This window comes from Carassius auratus, chromosome 40 (genome assembly GCF_003368295.1).
Source record: "Carassius auratus strain Wakin chromosome 40, ASM336829v1, whole genome shotgun sequence".
Lineage (NCBI taxonomy): Eukaryota > Metazoa > Chordata > Actinopteri > Cypriniformes > Cyprinidae > Carassius > Carassius auratus.
In genome coordinates, this window is record NC_039282.1 from 11,999,427 (window position 1) to 12,019,571 (window position 20,145).

At 37.9% G+C, this 20,145-nt stretch overlaps 1 protein-coding gene across 2 annotated transcripts; it reads left to right on the top strand.

Moving 5' to 3' along the window:
* Window positions 1-271: 271 nt before the first annotated feature.
* LOC113058584 (reticulon-1-A-like) lies at window positions 272-18,831 on the top strand. Of its 2 annotated transcripts, XM_026226613.1 has the most exons (10): window positions 272-450; window positions 1,787-1,840; window positions 2,084-2,572; window positions 6,966-7,151; window positions 13,061-13,268; window positions 14,200-14,338; window positions 16,924-16,993; window positions 17,231-17,277; window positions 17,973-18,031; window positions 18,233-18,831. In XM_026226613.1, exons 1-10 carry the CDS (start codon window positions 420-422, stop codon window positions 18,300-18,302), a joined length of 1,353 nt encoding a protein of 450 aa, XP_026082398.1. In that variant the 5' UTR covers window positions 272-419; the 3' UTR covers window positions 18,303-18,831. The 2 variants fall into 2 exon arrangements, with proteins under 2 accessions (XP_026082398.1, XP_026082399.1); XM_026226614.1 differs by lacking the exons at window positions 272-450; window positions 1,787-1,840; window positions 2,084-2,572; window positions 6,966-7,151 and adding an exon at window positions 8,139-8,281.
* Window positions 18,832-20,145: the final 1,314 nt, after the last annotated feature.

Sequence of the window (20,145 nt, forward strand, 5' to 3'; positions counted from 1 at the left end):
AGATTTCATGGCTCATTTTAATGGTGCACCATGTTCATCCTTGTGAAATTCAATCAGACAGACATAAAGAGGATGTTGATCTGAGATGGCAGAGAGCAGGCAGAGATGAGCTACACACGCACACACACACACACACACACACACACACACACACACACAGTGGCATTCTGAGTCTTTTGGCTGCAGCAGAGAATGAGAGAGCGGGTGAACCTGGGAGGGGCCGTCTGATGGAGAGAGGGGAGGGTGAGAGAGAGAGAGAAACAGCAGAGCAGTGAAGGAGAGAGGGAGGGAGGGGTGCATGAGGAGCACTGAGCATGAGAGAGCTGAAAAGAGAGGGAGCGATTCAGCAGAGGAGTGCCACAGCACGGAGGAGAGGGGGGACTCCAGACTGGATGGGCCCAGCGGTGCCTTGATGGAGCATGGGTCAGGTTTTAGGGTTCTCCCACTGCAGTGAGTCCTTCCTTTGTCTCTGTATGTTTCTCTCTGTATGCCGCTGATGTGTTTGTATTCTTTTGTTTTGTGTCTGATGCATCATCTCGGTTGCTTTGTTGGCTCCAGCACTTGTTCACCTGCCAGTTTTGCTGGATTCTGCTGATTTTGCAGTGTGTACTAGCTCTGTTCCTATAATGTGCTGTTTACAAATGTATCGGAGGGGGGAAATAAAGAAAAATGGTTGTCATTAGTAATAATCTGGCATAATTTGGTGTAACAGTTGCTACAGTTGGTTTGTTTTTGTCTAATTTATCTTACAGAATGTGAGTGTTTACATTGAGTACTGCTTATTGAAACATTACACAAATGATCTTATGAGGGCCTGTGTTGACCTATGATTTGGCCCACCATGCTATATCACAAGAATTAAGAAAAATGAAAAACAAAACATGTCATTGAATTATAGCATATTAAAATTACCAATTTAAATGTGTTTAACATTAAGTTTTTAAGTGAATTTGATTAGAAAATCATGTAAAATATGAAATATTTTTTGTTCCATTATTTTAATATATATATATATATATATATATATATATATATATATATATATATATATATATATATATATATATATATATATATATATATATATATATATATATATATATATATAGGCAAAATATACCTTTGGCCCACAGCCCTTATTCAATTTTGAAAATGCTCTATTACATCGCTACAAACCCCCCTTTTGAAATCTTTACTTTTAAGAGTGTATATGCAAGTATGTAAATAGAATAGAATAAGGCACTAATCTCATGTTTTTATAAGACCAGACATAAAATACAACACTCATGTTTGTACAATATGTGACAGAGAGCTGAAAAGGAAACCTCTGACTTAAAGATCTGAATAAAGCTTTGTTCCTCCTTTGTTGTTTGTTTTGATCCCATTGAGCAAAAATGAAGGCTCAGAGGCTTTTATCACAGGTCTCTTTATGGATGCCCATATTATTCAAACAGACATGAGCATAAGCCTGTTCCACTTTGCAGTCTTTTCTCAGCATGAGCTGAACAGTTGAAGGAAAGATCTGTATGGCCAACAATAGAGTTAGTTTTGTTTCAATGTGGCATTTTAGGGCAGCTTTATCTGAACAATAATTCATTAATAAGTCAATACCACAGTGGAGGACATGGTGTGGACAGAAATCAAGAAATAATGGGCATACTGTAGTCAGATATATATATATATATATATATATATATATATATATATATATATATATATATATATATATAAGCTCTAAAAGTGATTCCCCTTGAATTGAGTATCATTTATTGCTCTGTCATTTCAGAGGAATTTGGAACAGTGAGCTCAACACCTGACTCCACTCCTCCCTGCTCAGATGGTAATATGTTTAATTCATTTTAAATAATTTTCATATACAGTATATTTTCACATTCAGATATATGAGATATATGAGATATATTTTATATCCTTATACCTTATGTCTACATCTATTATAGCCCTTTAAAGGCTTTCAAATATATATATATATATATATATATATATATATATATATATATATATATATATATATATATATATATATATATATATATAGACCTAAACATACACCATATTTGGTCAGGTGGAAATGAGGAGTCTGACTTCCCAGAACTGCAGACAGCCAGGGAATGGTCTGACGACGATGAAGGCCTGGAGGATGATGACACATGTCCCAGCAGCTCTTCCGTATGGAGCACACCACGTCAGAACTCCTTTGAGCTCACCTTCTCCTACATTGCCTTCTCTGAGAGCGACTGCTCTTCACGGAGAGACTCGGGGCGCCGCAGGACCGGTGGTAAGGGCGGCCGCGGTTCACTGCACCGCATGGATACTCTGGAGACCCAGGTACCTACGGACTCCCCTGCTGTGGAGTTGGACCCTCATGCCTTCTTGACTGTAGAAGGGGAGGGAGATGCGGAGGAGGGGAGCCTGCATTGGACACAAGAACCACAGACCCACAGGGTGGAGGAGTTTCAGGATAGAGACACATGGACATGGGAAGCAACGGAGGAGATCTCAGGCATCCAAACACACAACTTAACATCCAGTCATCAAGATGAGCAAGTAGCAGGTGCTAATGTATACAAAATATTAACAAACGTGTGCGTTCGCATGTGTACATGATGTATTTTACAATAGCTTTGTTCAAAGCAGACACTGACTTGCATTAACGGGACCTGATCCATATCTAATGCAATTACTAATAACCCTTCTAGGGAGCTTGCACTGCGTCCTCTAGCAGACATTATAGGGAATGCACTTTTTGTGGCAAGTTTCCAATGAGAAAGCTCCAATGATGTTCACGTTTGTCTTCTTAAGGGATAAGGGCCAAGCACCTGTGTCTCGCGGTTTGGGTCCTGCTGCTGCCGAGGCAAAGTGTAAACTCAGATCCTGGGGTTCACTGTAGAGAGTTTTTAGAAGGCCTTGGAAAAGCCTGAATGTTCATTTGACTCATGAGAAATCAGGATGTTGAAAGCATATGCTGGGCTACTGAGAGAAGAGGTAAAGCTTTGCCTTTAACTCAAGATTGTAGACAGCAGGTGCATGAGTTTGCTCACCTATCAAGAGAGTCAAACAGACTTAATGCAATGCGTTTCTGTTCTGTTCTCACCTGATTCTTGAGGGAATCTAGTGTTTGAAGAGAGCGTGTTTGACTCTCAGGGGAGCTAAATGCACACTCTGCGATGTGATTGTGCTAAGAAATGCCAATTGATTTCCTTCTTTAGTAGTTCAGACTTCCAGTTCGACTCGGGGTGTGATGTCCGCGATGACGCAAATCCGGTAATTCTGCAAACTTGATAACTTCAGTCAGCTCGCCTTGGCTACTGCAATTTTAAGAGCCAGCGGCACATATCAGAAGGTCTAGCTGAGTAGAAAGTGCTCTCACTGGATACATGAGCACTGAACTCTCACTGATCACGTGGAGCTGATCGTCTCTAAAATCGTTGAAACACATTTTTAAATAGGCGCTGTCTTTATAAATAAACCGCAGATTTGAGTTTTAAACAACTACATTCTCGCCTGAAATACTTTTAAAATTACATTTCATGACACAATAACAGTAATATTTTGAAAATGATCCGAATAAATGGTGGTTGAAAACACAATGCTGCATGAACTCAACCAATCAGGATGCTCAGGACCCAAGTCCCGCCCCCGAAAGTTCTGGAATTTTGAAAAAGTACTACCTCGCCAGCAGGGACTTTCTGAGGGGCAACTTTATTTAGTTCCTGGTTCCTGCGGTGGAAACACACCTAGGACCGGCCCAAAGTCCCTAGTTCCTGGGTAAAGTTCCTGTGGTGGAAACGCGGCTATGGCGATTGCAGGCAGGGCATGGAAGGAATCTGACAGGAAGTGCTTTCCCTTTCAGGATTTCCTTTCATTTTGTTCTCTCCTGAGGGATAGTTGTCAGAATTCACATGAGCATATCCGCTCTTGAGGCTCTCAGTGGGATCTAGATACTCTTTCTTTTGGGTCATTCATTGGGCTCATCTGGGGAAAGTGGTTGGTGATAGAGATGAGAGTGTGAGCTCTGACTCTGAGGAAAGTTTTGGTGTATGTCTATCACTTCTCTTCAGAGATGTATAAAGTATTAGAGACCCAGACTTGAGTAAAAGTACAAGTGCTCTATCAAAAAAGTGACTTGAGTAGAAGTTGAAGTGCTCTTTAAGCACCACACTAAAATAGAAGTACTAAAGTATTCAACATTTTTGTACTTAAGTATTGCAAGTAGTCTATTTTAAAATGTACTACTCAAGTACTGAAAGTAAAAGTAGAAGTATTGTGTTATGTAGCTATTAAAGAAAGTATTCAAAAGTTTGAACATATTGTTTTTACTATTTCAAATGATTCACCTAAAGGACAATCACAATTCCTTTGACTGTAACTTCTTGTAAACAAAAAACGGTTACTAGGGTTAGTTCGCCCAGTTTGCAAAATTATGTCATTAATAACTCACCCTCATGTTGTTTCAAACCAGTAAGACATCAGAGGGTCAGTTAGAATTTTTTGAAGCATCGAAAATACATTTTGGTCCAAAAATAGCAAAAACTCAGCATTGTCTTCTCTTCAGTGTCTGTTTTAAGACAGTTAAAAACAAAGCAGTTTGTTATATCCGGTTATCGAACGAATCATTCGATATAACCGGATCTTTTTGAAACAGTTCACCAAATCGAATTGAATCGTTTTAAACGGTTTGCATCTCCAATACGCATTAATCTACAAATGAATTAAGCTGTTAACTTTATTAATGTGTCTGACACTCCCTCTGAGTTAAAACAAACCAATATCCCGGAGTAATTCATTGACTCAAACAGTACACTGACTGAACTGCTGTGAAGAGAGAACTGAAGATGAACACCGAGCCGAGCCAGATAATGACTCGTTCACGAGTCAAGAACTGTTTCTGTCAGACGCGTCCGATTCGTGAACTGAGGAGCTGATGATACTGCGCATGTGTGATTTAGCGTGAAGCAAACCGACACGCAGAGCGTCTGAACCGAACTGATTCTTTTGGTGATTGATTCTGAACTGATTCTGTGCTAATGTTATGAGCTCAGGTAAACCGAAGGCTTGCAGTCAACGCCAAAGACGCCATTGCGTCGAGCGCAAAAGAAACGGTGAACTGTTTTCTTCAACTGGTTTATTGAATCGAACTGTCAGAAAGAACTAACGTTACTGGTCATCCGAGAACCGATGCAACCGGTTCTTGACTCGTGGACGAGTCATTATCTGGCTCGGCTCGGTGTTCATTTCTCTCTTCACAGCAGTTCAGCATGTCTTCTTAATCGCTTGATTCGCTCAATGATGTGCCAGCTTCATCAAACCTGCCATCTACAGTTCTGGCAGTGGTTTGTAATGGAATGATTCGTAACATTTTTATAATTGTAACGAGTAACGATGCAGCACATAAAAAAAAAAATCGGAGTAAAAGTATTAAACTCAGCGAAAATATGTACTGAAGTAAAAGTGGAAGTAGGAGAAAAAAATAATACTCTAGTAAAGTACAGATACCGCCTTTTAGAGGCGGCGATATAGTCAAGTACCTACTACAAAGAGAGGCGTTCTGGATTTTCACTCTTAACACAGTGGAACCTAATGGTCTGAATGAGGAACTGGGTCTCTCATGTTTTTTGTAATTCACACTGGTGTACCGCTGAGTGCCTAATTATGATTAATTAATTGATGTACCACACCCATCTAGGCTTGTCGCCAATGATTTGCACTTCAATGCTATAAAATCTGTATGTTGCCTTTCATGGTTTGACTCTGAAGATGACGCATGAGCGTCGAAACGTTAGTCGTTTTTTATTAATAAATTATTCAAAACGTTGTGTGCTCCGGTTCTGTTTCCTTGGTCCGAGCTAGACCTTGGTTTTCCTCTTTTGACTGCCTTTTAGTACTTAAGTACAGTAGTGAAGTAGTTGTACTTCATTACTATACATCTCTGCTTCTCTTGGTGCTCTCTCACCAGGTGATGAGACATGCGCCGTTGCATGGCTGAGTGGGCATTCTGTTCCTTATAGTGTCCGCAAGATGATGCAGTGTGAGTTCCCTACGAGGGGAACATCTCGGTTTATGCACGTAAAGCTGTGTCTCCTCGCCATAGCTAGGGCTTGACCATGCTTCAGACACCGGTAATGCTAGAGGCAGTCCTCATAGTATCTGCTATAGGACGTAGCATCTCATTCCCTCTTGGGGTTGCATATGTAATCTGAGATGTTTTGCTCGGGCAAAAAGCACAAACTCCTTAGATTATCAAAAGCAGACTTAGTTTTTTTTTTTTTTTTTTTTTTTTTTTTATTGATAATTAATCCCTCTCTCTACAATTTTATTTGTACTTTAAATTACAATTATTAAAAATTAAATAAAAAATACATGTATTTAAGTAATTTATTTTTCTATTTAGCATTTTATTTAATTTTGAATTATTTGTTTTAGAAATAAAAATAAAATGTTATTCATTATTTATTCAAAACATTTTACATAATTAATAAAAAATTAGAAATGTTCTTTTTTGTTTTAATAAATAAATAATAATTAAAATAATTTCATTAAAAAACAATTGCAAATTGAAAAGTTTATGTACACAAGTATTTTACTTTTTAATAATTTTGTAAATGTAATTACATTTAATTTAGAGTTATTTATTTTATATTAAAAGTAAAAAATATAAACTTTTTTTTACATAATTAAAAATGATCATTTATATTATGAGTGTAGGTATATAATTTGATTTTTAATTTGACTTTAATCTTTTTTTTTTCGTTTATACAACTGTGAACAGTTTGTTTAAAAATAAGAAGAAGAATTATGTAAAATAATACAATAATTATAAAGTTTTTTTTTTTCTCACAAATTATTCACAATGGTAAGCAAATATATAGACAAAAACCTTCATTCATCTTTTGCATCGGTGTCGTAGAGATAATATCATGACGATAAATTGTAAATTATGTTGGCAGTACCACAGCTTCATGGGTCAGACCCTTCTGTTGCCTTGGAAACCATCACCACCCTGCAGATGGTGGAGCCATCACATACAACACCTCCCGCCATCGGACGAATCACTCAGGAAGAACAGCTCTGTAAGCAGTGGTACTCCACTCTCAATTTATCTGTGGGGCCAACTGTTCGCATCCAAATAGCAGGTTAGACATCACTTCCCATCATTATAATCAATTATCTGTTACCAGTTTCTCCAAGACTGCTCGAATTGTCATATTGATTAAACCCTTGTTGTCTTCTGTCAGCACTTCATTAGTCAATATGTAAAACATAACCGAGGGATATAGTTTCTCTTGTCCACGAGAAGCACTGGCTTCCCACATGTTAGCACAAATGCTCATGTTTTACTGGAGAATACAGTTTCCACCGCCATGGTTAAACACTCCAGGGGCTGAACCATAATGGGATGATGCCAAAGCAATTATGGTTGGCATGTGCTTCCAGTGGGGAGGTGGCAAAATGGATGTGATTGGTGCACTGAAGAATATTCACTGTAAAGAGACATCTGTCTCCAAAACAAACATTAGTGAGAGAATTCATGTTAGCAGTACAGAAATTATTTCTTCATTAGTCATTATGCAGAACAATGTCAACAACACTTCACAGTAATCTGTAGAGCAGGTGCATAAACAGATGCATAACAAAAAGGCATAACACATTAAAACTGCACAATTGATCTATTTACTCACTGGATCTCAAAGTAACCACATACATGTATATGGAAGCAGATTAGTCTCAAATATAATTTGCAAATATAATTTTCATATAATTTGCGTGAATTACATTTGAGACGAATCTGCTTCTATACATGTACACTGAAAAAACATCTATTTTTTGTTTGTTCATTTATTTATTTATTTGGTAAGGGGGGGGGGGGGGTTGTTAAATGTGAGCCAAAATCATCACAATGAAAAGAACCAATGACTTAAACTACTTCAGTCTGTGTGCATTGAATTAATTTAATACAAGAGTTTCACAATTTGAGTCGAATTACTGAAATAAACAAACTTTTTCACGACATTCTACTTCATTGAGAAGCACCTGTATGTACAGTTTATTTGTGAGTGAGTGTGTTTGCCAGTCTAACTGTCTCTGTCTTCTTTAATGGGGCGGGTACAATTGTGCAGATTTATTTTTGGGTTGTTGGCCCGGGGGGCTGCTGACAGAGCAGATCCAGCCGAAAACAGCTTGAGGGGTTTTCAGAGAAGATCAGGGACATAGACACATGCAAGAGAGGGATTGGCCCATGAAGACTCCAAAATGACCAGTAAAGGTGAGGGAGCAGGAAATACACACAGACTTGGGCTTTCAAATTATGATTCTGTCCATAGAGTATCATGTGAGCTGAGAGAATTAAGAGACATGGGCTAGGTTTACTTTTATATCTCTCCGAACCACAAAGCAACGAGTTGAGAGTTCATTCTGTCATTTGAGTTGTCTATTGTTTTTATTATTTTTGATTATGTAAGCGAGATATGTGTGGCATCTCATAATATGAGGGAATGTGTGTTTTTGTAGGAGATGGAGAATGAATGAAAACAACTTCTTAGTAGGCTACATGTCTAGATGTTATTCCCAGTTTTTATTTAATATATATTTAATTGCCTTGCTCTCTGAAATACTTGATTGGTTAAATGCAGCATTCGCCATTCAAATATTACATTAGAGATCTACATAACTATGCTACTTTCATATGTATCTTTATGTATCTCATATCAATATTTCATATCTCTTTGTTTATTTATTTATTTGGTAGCTGTGTTTAAGTGGGTCAGTCATTAACACAAAATAAAACCCTTCAGGATGATATTAACCAATTTATCTGGCCTGTGATTTAGTTATAATGATCAGCTAACTGTATATTATTCAACAAATTAACATGCTTTTGTTGTTAACATTATAAAAAATTCTGCAACTTTCATTCAATCTGAAAGTTTGAAGAAGAAATCCGAAATTAGCTTTGCGTTTGTTTATATTGCCTGAGCTGAGTAAGCTTGCTAAAGCTAACTGCGTCAAATAAGTCAGCTGGGCCACCTGGCATAACAAAAGACAGTTTTGTCTCAACGCTAGAGGCTTGTAATTACATTGTAAATAGTCCATTCACCTGCTGCTAGGTCCACCATTCAGAGTTGCACAACAGACATGAATGGCATTAGCGCTGAGGTAATTCTGAATGGATTAGCCACAGTATTAGCCTGTAAGCTACTGCTTTTCTTAAGTCCCTTTAGACAGGGTACAGAATGTTTTCCTAGTGAATAAAACTGGCTTTATAGCACTGATGAGTGCTTGCGATTGAGAAGTATAGCTGTTCTCATTACTGAGAGTCAAGGAGAGAACGTTATGTGCAGTTCTTGAAGCCCTGAGACTATCGATAGGCAATGGGATACAGGTTGAGTGCTGTCAGCAGGTGCTTTAAAGAGACCACTTTAAATTCTTAGTTTCTCATCCTTCTTACACTGACTAAAAATAGCAGAGGTCAGCCCAAAAGACTCCTTGCTGCTTCTTCTCCCTGTCACTGATAACTTAAACCTATCTTCATTTACTGTAGCCTAAAGTTTCTGTCCTTTCTTAGAAGTTTTGATTTACATTTATCTACATTGATTCTTACAGTGCTTTCAAAGCAACACTGTAATTGTATTCCTCATTGTAACATTCCATTTCTGCATCTGTTAAAAAATAGAGCTCTAAACAAAGGTTTGGGGGGAGCTAGTTAATCTAATCTTGCCAATCGTTATGAAAGAATATAGCCTAAACAGTTGCTTAAATCACTACCATGTCACCTCATCTGCTGCCTTACAACTGTTCTTATCATCAAATGCTATTTATATTTCTGTGAACTTTATACTTTATGATTTATGATTCTTTTCAAAGGTTTGTCTCCAACTGTTTATTGTTTCAGATCTCTTATAGACAATCTCTATAACTCATAAAACATACTCCCACTCAATACAAGACACAGGAACTGAGTAGAACACCAGGCTTAAATGAATGGAAACAACAAGATAATTAATAAACATAAGTAAACATAATGAACTAATCATGAGAGAATGCAAAACTAGGTCAAAGACAAAGACAGGAACACAAAAGTCCCTAACCATGACAGTTTGCCCCCCTCCCTGATAAGGGAGGGTGAGGGCTCTGGAGGAGGACATGGAGCAGGAGAAAGATAGGGAATGGGAGAAGGTGATGGGAGGAACCATGGTGGAGAAGATGGAGAAGCCAGGAGCAGGAGGAGCCAGGTGTTGGTCCAGAGACCAGCCAACCAGAGGCCCCGAGGTGGAGACGAGGGAGGAAGGAGGAATGGTGGAGATTTGGTAGACATCATCCGGGACACAACTGATGAAAACAGATCTTTTGGAGGTGGAGACCCAGGTGGAGCAGAGCAGACGGAGAACCAGGGTGACACCCAAGGTCCGGAGGGCCAAGGCGGAGCTGAAGACTCAGGCGAACTAAAGGATGAGATCTGAAAGACCATGGAGAAGCAAAAGCGACTTAGGATGAAGGCGAAGCCAGAGAGAAGAAGGAGCCTGACAAGGCTAGAGGGATGGAGTGACAAGGTGAAGCCGGAGGAGTGGAGTCCAGAGTGGAGGGATGGTCGACGTTGGACCAAGGCGGAGCCGGACGGACAAGGAGCCTGGTAGAGCCAGGGGAATGATGGGCCATGGTGGAAATGAGGGAACTAGGAGCCAAGGCAGAGCCGATGGGTCGAAAGACTGAGCACCCAGATGGCACTGACTAAGGGCAAGCTGAGGGGACTGAAAAGAACCAGCAGAGACAGGGCTAAGGAATTGGCTGATTTTAAGAGAAGGGAGCTTAGGAGATGCAGGAGAGCTGGACAGAACCAGCAGAGATTCAGGAGACATATGAGAATCGGGAAACACAGGTGATTCAGGGGTGCTGAGAACAACCTCTCCAAACCTCTTTTGATGTTTGACACTCGTGTGGTGTCAGACTCGGGCTCTCCTTCTGCGGTGGGCTCAGATGAATGCTCCAAGCAGTGGGCTGATGGCTCGCTGGTCTCTGGGTCGGGAGTGTGGCTGGAGATGTCCTCCTCAGCGGGGCAGACAGAGAAATACAGTCCATTTTTCTTCAGCACCCACTCCACAAAACCAGTGAAACTCCCTCAAGGAGCATTCCCTGTCTGCTTTGCCTTAGTCGAGGTGTTGAGTCAAACAAAATAAAAGAAGCACAGGAAGCTGCCCGGGTAATGAGTCTGGTTGGCCAGATCCAGAAAGTCCCTTGTGTGGTCCTTAATGGAGCAATCCTTTTGCTCCAAACAAAGGAGCTTTACAGCAAGGATATCCATTGCAGGAGTGGAAACAAAAGGTAGTGTGTTGGTGCTTTGGGGAAGTCGTGGCTTAATGGTTAGAGGGTTGGACTCCCAATTGTGGGTGGGGGGAGTGCATGTACAGTTCTCTCTCCACCTTCAATACCACGACTTAGGTGCCCTTGAGCAAGGCATCGAACCCCCAACTGCTCCCCGGGCGCCGCAGCATAAATGGCTGCCCACTGCTCTGGGTGTGTGCTCACAGTGTGTGTGTGTGTGTGTGTGTGTGTTCACTGCTCTGTGTGTGTGCATTGCGGATGGGTTAAATGCAGAGCACAAATTCTGAGTATGGGTCACCATACTTGGCTGAATGTCACTTAACTTTCACTTTCACTGTAAGGAGCACTTGAGAAACTCAGGGGAATAGCAGCACAACCAACATCTACATAAAACATACTCATACTCAATACAGAACAAGGGAACTGAGGAGAACACCTGGTTAAAATTAATGGAGACAGACTAGGAAATATAAACACACGTGAACAGAAAGAACTAAATCAAATAAAACTAAGACAGGAACACAAACAAAAGTCCATAACCGTGACAATATGTATATTTTGCAATAAACCTAAAATTATTTTATATATACATATGAAACATCGGTAACACTTTAGTATAGGGTCCAATTCACACTAATAAGTAGTTGCTTATTAGCATGTTTATTATTAACATATTGGCTGTTTATTAGTGCTTATAAAGTACATATAATGCATGACATCCATAATCCTACCTAATACCCTAAACTTAACAACTACCTTATAAACTATTAATAAGCAGCAAATAAGGAGTTCATTCAGGCAAAAGTCATAGTTAATGGTTAGTTAATAGTGAGAATTGGACCCTAAAATAAAGTGTGACCGAAACATCTTCAGATAAATATTTGTATATTTATCCATCATTTTTATTTTATGTCATTTGCAATGATTCATTGTATCGTATTTCTTTGCATTTAAAAATGTTTCCATTTCCATTGCTACACACCTTTTTGTCAGATTTCTAATATGTTTTTCCTTCAAATCAAAGTTTGTAATGCTGTGATTCACCTCATATGTACTGTATGTACTCTTTAAAAAAATGACTTTTTAAAACTGAATGGGAAAAACACATCTGGAACAAATGCTGCTGAAACAATGGGCAAGGACTTTATGGTGTCAAATAATTATTGTTAAATATATTCAAATATGTATCTGGGACATCATCCTTTCTATCTACCCTGCTGTACCTGATCCTTAACCTTAAAGCTATAGAATGAAAAGGATGTTGTTCAAGACATAACAGTTAATTCTTACCTTTAGATCTGATTGGTTGATCTGAATGTTGTTTCATGTCCAACAAGGACATCTCCTGCTGGAGCAGATCACATTAAGCTTCTCATCCATTTTATTAGAGGTGCTCTAAAAGCCCCAATCCTAAGCATTAAACTTTGACATGAAGCCCACATGTTTGTGATATACTTAAATCAAGTGCTTTGTTGAGGAGAAACATGCTACAATGCTACAATGTTTACTAAGTGACATTGTAGGAGTACACTGGAGTATTTTGAAAACACTAAAGGAGTAACATGAGGTCTGAACTTTTAAATATTTAAACACCCACAAAGCAACACCCTGGAAACCACTCACAACCCTCTACCACTGAAGAATTGTTTGTCCACAACAGTTTGTAGCAAACCATTTGTCGTTTTAAACCTTTAAATCCTTTTTTTCTGTTTCTCGATCCATGCAGCAATGGACCTGATCTACTGGAAGGATATGGAGCGGACAGGGATGGTGCTCACAGGATTGGTGGTGGGACTGCTGTCCCTGTTTCAGCTGAGCATCATCTCTGTAGTGTCCACGCTCTCCCTGGCCATCATGTGCTTCACCATCTCAGTCAGAATCTATTACAAACTGCTGCAAGTGCTCCAGATGGGAGATGGCGTTCACCCTTTCCAGTGAGTCTCTGACCTCTTCTTCACTCTTCATCGGTTTTTAATTTACTGATTTGAAATATGTCCTTAACATATCCTCACCTTAGTATTCCTGGAGGGCTGGAGCACTGCAGAGTTCAGATTCAACCCTCATTAAACACACCTGATACTACTAATCAAGTCTTTTAGGATTATTTTTAAAACAACATGGTGTGTATGTGTGTTAAATCAGGGTTGGAACTAAACTCTCCAGAATTGAATTGGACACCCCTACCTTAGTACAAACAAAACATAATGAGCGCTGAGCAGAGCATTTGGTTGTAACACAACATTATGTGTTGGTTTTATAAACAACAAGTGCCCTTTCCATTATGCAAAGATTTTTAAAGCATTTTTTTAATAACTGTAAACATTATATTATACAAAGACTGTCTATAAGTGAAAGTAAATTGTATTGTTCCATTAAGCTAAAATAAAACTTTCAAACTATATATCAACTTTTCCTTCAGAAAAAAAAAATAGTTTAATACTAATATTTTGGCTATTTGGTAAGATTGTTCTCTATTTAATACAGTACACTGATTTACATTTACTTGTCCTTGCAGTGTTCGATTGAATCTTAATAATTTTTTACACAATTACAGTAACAAATGTACCCCAGTTGCATCATTTCTATCATGACCAACATTTTTGCCCCTTATGAAGTTTTTGAGCTTGAGTATTATTATTATTTTTGCACGTCATCTGTAATCGATATGTAGTTTTGTCAGATTCTGCAAAATGTGCAGAACATCTGAATTGTGCCTATTTGGGTTACATAAAATGCTAGCTATGAGTTTAGTCAGAAAAAAAAAGAGCTAAAGGAGCACTGTGTAACTGTTATAGAAACAGTTATGGCCTCTACTTTGGATAAATGAGTGTATGTTAAATGTCAGAGTCTCTGTATGCATTGCAGGTCATATCTAGAGTTGGACATCAGTTTAAGTGGGGAAGAGGCTCAGCACTACATGCAGAAGGCCATTGTGCTGTCCTTCTCTGTCGTCGATGCACTGAGGAACCTCGTCTTTGTGGGCAACCTGTTCAACTCACTTAAGGTGAGGCCTGGGAACTGACGATTCATTCATCTTAACACTCACGTCCTGAATCTGTGAGCTAGGCCAATGCAATTTATCCCATTGTTTAAGGATCGCTCTCTAAGAATGTTTAATTAAGTATTTTTCTTTTTCTCTGTGAAAGAACATCTCTCTTTCAGAATATATCACATAGCTGGCACACATTCACATTTTTAGTTTTGTTCTCTGTAGTGCCTGTCATAAGAGGTTCTTGTCATTTTTTCTTGTTCACTCAGCTTCTATTTAAATTCTCATCTCATCTCATCTTTTTTTTTTTTTTTGGTCTCCTCTCATATTCAGTACTTGAAAGTGGCTTTTGTTTTTGTTCATCATCCTCCTGAGACAGATCAAGTGTTTTTTACATATATAATATCTTGAGAAAACTATAAGAAACACATTGAGAAACTCCCTTGAAATGTTTCATAGTAAGTTCTCATATTTCATGGTTATTTGGTTTTTTACCCTATTAATGTGCACTGTCTCTGCCACAGGAAGAAACCAACTGATTTCTTCTGGCTTGTTTGTTTATATGAAAAAATACTAATTATAGTTGAAACACTAATGATAATTGCAAAATAATAAACCCGTTTCTCTTTCCATGACATTCCTAAATCTAAGGATTCTTGCATAATCACTGTGGCAATTAAAACGTTTCTCTACAAAACACAACAATGGTTTTTATTAATGTCAGGCCTCTCAGCTGTGCACTTATAATAATGCGGATCACAGCTGTCTCTCTAATTATTAAAGGCTTACCAAATTAAATTCTTCTGACAGTGTTTTGGGGTGTATTTTAAAGTGTGTCCTAGACATTATAGTACAGCATTACAGAATCCATTTCTAATGTTCAGCATTTTGAGAGGAAATTAAAGCGGTCATATGATGCAATTTAAAATCTTCCTTTCTCTTGTGTTACAAGTGTTCGTGCATAGATAAGATCCCTAAAGATGCAAACACTACGGTCTCAAATCCAATGAGATATTCTTTATACAAGTTAAGACTGGTCCACGTCCTCCTAAAATGACTGGTCACTGATGAAACGTGAGTTTTGAGCAGTGTAGAGTTGCACTTGTTTGTAGTTTCTCTAATCACAAATGCAGACACAGTTTTATGTTTATGCGGCGTGATACGCAGCGCATTTTGTAAAAAGACAGTAGAAGTCATTATAATCAGTAATTATTTCCACTCTGGATGTAACAAATACCTAATTTGAAATGGGTTTTATTGGTTTTGTCTCGTCGCACCAGGACGAGGCATCACAGTATGGTAAGGGCGTAACATTTCCGTCACATGCTAGAGGTATTCAGCCAATCACAACTCAGTGGATAGCTGGCCAATCAGAACACACCTCGCTTTTCAGAACGATGAGCTTTTGTAAAAATGGACACGTTTCAGAAAGGCAAGGCAACAATAATGTACATGATGTGTAATCTTTTTTTATTTTTTTATCTTTAACTGTATTAACACATTACATTAGACAAAATACACAGCATAATGTTACTTTTAGCAACATCATATGACCTCTTTAAGGTTCTAGCTGAGACACATATGAGATTACTAGGGCCTTTTGTACAGGCAAAAAAAATAAATAAAAAATAGAGAAGCAGGAAAAAATTCACCTTCGTCCTCCCTAGTTCTGTGTCTAGATCTGGTTTATGTTTTATTAAAATAATAATAATAATAATAATAATGGTTACACCTTATTTTAATGTGTCCTTGTTACAGTGTAATTATACATTTAAGTACTGTGTAATATTAATTATCTAACTATATGGTTAGGGTTAGGATTAGAGTTTGGCATAGTGTTGCTTAAATGTAATTATGCATAAATAATAGTTATTATAATATTAAGTACATGTGACATGTGTAACAAGAACACATTAGAATTACGTGTTACCAAAAAAGAAAAAGAAAAAGAAACATTGCAAACTATCTTCAAGTTTTTCCAAAATTATGTCCATAGGAGAAACAAGTGAGATGTTAAAGTGTTTTTTGGCCATGTTTTTTTTTTTTTTTTTTTACATTCTCTGAATTTTTAAATATATTTTTATTTTCATTATATGAGCAAAATCCTGATAAGTCTAGTTCTCAAGGTGTCTATATGTCTTAAATTACAATGTCATGAATACATTGATAATTTAGTACAGTGGAGGAGCAGTTATTTAAAAGTGACCAAACTGTCTTTCAAACACATCTAAATTCAGCCTGGCACTGCAAAGTCTTCAGCTCAAACTCTTAATAGTCCTCAAGTTTCGGGGTGTCACGGAGTCACACTGTGACCTGTGTGGAATGTGACATGATGGGACACATGTGGTCTCATGTATATGAGACTGGAGTATACAAGAGTGTCTTGTCCTGAGTGTGGTTTCCAATTTTGGACTTGGTGACTACTCCAACTCCACACTGAGGAGATATAAGCAGACACATATGTGCAGAAGCACTGTTTCAGATAACAGATCATTTCCTTGAGTTTTGAAAGTATGCTGAAGTGCCATCAGACTTGTCTTTTCTGCTTTGTTTACGCAAACATTTAGGACATCACTTGAGTTTTATTCATTTATTCCCAGTTCTTGTTGCTGATGTATCTGGTCACGTTCCTGGGAAACCTCTGCGATGGCCTTACCTTGCTCATCATTGGTACGATGTCCAACTTTAATACTTTTTTTACTTTGTTATACTAAGTTACGCTGTGTAACTTCCATTAGTTAATCTATAACTAGCAAATCTACACATATACAAAGGCCTCAAAGATATTTAGACGTTTTTGTGTCTAATTGCACTACATTTACTATGAAGAATTGACATGTATTGTGATGCTTTAGGAGCAGTTAATGCTGAATGTGTTTTTTCCTCTTGACATCATGTGCTGTTCAGGTGTGATTGCTGTCTTCTCTGTCCCTCTGTTTTACACAAAGCACCAGGTAACACTTTCTCTGTGACATTAGAAGTAGTGAATATTATTTCTTCCCCAGAGCTGCATCTATAATATCTAAATTGCACTTTTTACATTCAAACTGTGATAAGTTGCATGTGTTTGGCCTTGCTGATGTTAAATCTGGGATAATGTGTCTTCCCACAGCATCATTTTGAATTAAATTTGTCATTTTAATTGTAGTTTTTGATTGATAGGGGAGAAAGTCTTCCTGGTTAAATGTATGCATTTATATTGTCATTATTTAAATTAATTGCAATGAATAAGCACACTAAATTGACAGTCCAGTGATTCATTTATAAATTGGTGATGACTTATGTGCAATGATATGGAAATGAAACAAACAATAGTGATTTCTAAAGACACTACCGTATTTTTAATATTTATTAAAATGAAGCAAAATATTGTAAAATCAGTGAATTAGATTTTTTTGTATTTTTTAGCCTTGCACTGAAGAAAAAAAAAAGACTTTGAAACAAATTTCACTCAGAAATTGAATAAACATCACAAATAGTTATAAACAAACACTGAAATTCTGAAGTTTAAAGACTGCAAATATGTTTCTGGTAAAACGTACTCAAATAATCTTTGTTTAGTTTACAACCTCAAAAAGAAAAGAAAAAAAAATAGTATGAATACAATAAACACATATATTTTAGCTCGTGTAATTCTCTTCTTTTTCAGGACAAAGTGGACAGCTGCTTTGTAGCAGTGCAAGCCCACATTGACAACATAAAGGACTTGTGAGTATAGCGCCATCTACTGCAGTCAGTGATTTATATCTTCCTTTCATATCAGTGCTTAAATATGACTCATGATATTTGTAGTCAAAATAGTTAATCAGACAGTACTGATCTCCATTTACCAATAAACACTGGTTCTCTAAATCTACGACAGATCACATATGATACTTTACTCTAATTGTATTTGTGTCTGTTGAGCAGCCTTCATCGCCTGGCCCAGGGTGGCGGACCACCCCCCGACCCCACTCCCGGTGGAGCTAAAGCCCATTGAGACCCGTCTCAGAGGAGGAGGAGCTACACACTGTCACTCAAAAATGTCTTAAATGTCAGTTTGTCCTCAGAGTCCCGCCTCCGCAGCAGTGGGGGAGGGGCCAATGACACGGGGGGGCCTTATGTAAGAGGAGATACGGATTTAAGGGAGGACCACGCAAAGAACAATCTCGGATGAAAATCAAAGGCTTTGGAACTCGGAGAAGTTAAAGACGTTTTCATTTCCACCTTTCAGTGTCAGTTTGAGTGTGTGAATGAAGCAGACCATTAAGATAATCGAGCCGCCCGTACAATAATAGCCCCTTGAGAGATATCTGAATAAACATGGATGACTTCAGGGAAGTAAAAGGGGCTAGAATCCAGACTGACTGCAGTTCGCCTGCCAGAAACATAATGCAGGACCAGTATTCATTGTATTGGTGTGTGTGTGTGTGTGTGTGTGTGTGTGTGTGTGTGTGTGTGTGTGGGCAGCTTAAGCCTGTTAAAGTTCCTAAGAGCTATTAAAACCACAATGTTATTTTCTTTTCCAATGTTTGGTTTCCTTGGTATTATTTCAGTGTAAGTTTGATTTCCTATTAAAGACAATCACTCTTAGCACCCTTTCCCAAAACTTGACCGCACCACATACTTGACGGCTGACTTCTGTACAAAAACACGTCAGAAGAATCATCACATGGCTTATCGCTGAGGTCAGATGGGCTTCAGGCCTCCTGTGGCAGAATGAATCAGTCTAATGGCTTTTGCCATCTACTGCATCCTAGTAGATGGCTTTTCAAATGTAAGGGGTTAATGGCTTAAATTGTGTTCTTTTGGCACACAAAAACATTGTATGACTTCAGAAGGGATGGAATATAATGCATGAGACATATGAGTCACTTTTATAGTGCTTCAGAGAGAATGTTACAGACAGCAAAACAAGAGCTATACTTACATATTTTAAGGACCAGAACTCTGGTGAAAAGTAATGCACTGCAGCATACTTTTAAAAGAGTACTGATAACAAAAATAATATAGTTCAAGTATAGTGATATGTGTATTGCCAAATATACTGAAAAAGATTTAGTTATGAGAAACTCAAATATACTTGAATATGTGTGTGTGTGTGTGTGTGTGTGTGTGTGTGTGTGTGCAATAACACATTTTATTTTTTATATTTTAACCTCACGTCATGTCAACGCAGTTCAAATTATAATCAAAATATGTGTAGCACAACAAAAGATGATTAAACATAAGATTTAAAATGTACTTTAAAGTAAAACCCTTCATTTGACATTATTATGGTGCACTTTTTAACAATCTTTCCATGGCCATTAAGCAATGGAGGGTCAGCAAGACTATTGGTATAATTCCCTTCCTCCCTCTGCCCTTTTCCAGAAAACATCAGGAAGCCTTTAAGCCTTAAAAGGTTTAGTCACAGGCCTGAGTGGATGCTGATAGTGCTTGCTTTTAACACACGTAGTTTCACTTCTCACTGTTTTGTTTCGTATGCAGCAAAGAGAACTTTTGTTTCAGCCCAAAAGCAAAAACTGAAACAATATAGGATTTTTGGATCATTTTGTGCATGCTTTTATAGTGACTGAGGCTTTCAAACTTAAAAACACACACCATAAATGTATTATAACACTTATAAATGCATTGTCTTGCGTCCTAGTTGTGTCCAGCTAGCTGCAAGAAAACATTCTGCTACAATTACCTCTAATATCCTCATCAGACATTAAATAAATTATAATTGTTTTGCATTTATTTCCACCGACAGAATCTTTCTTTCTCATACAATTTACTGATAAGTCCTTTGAATTAATATAGAGCTAGTCCCATACAGTCAGTTTGATTCAAATTCAATG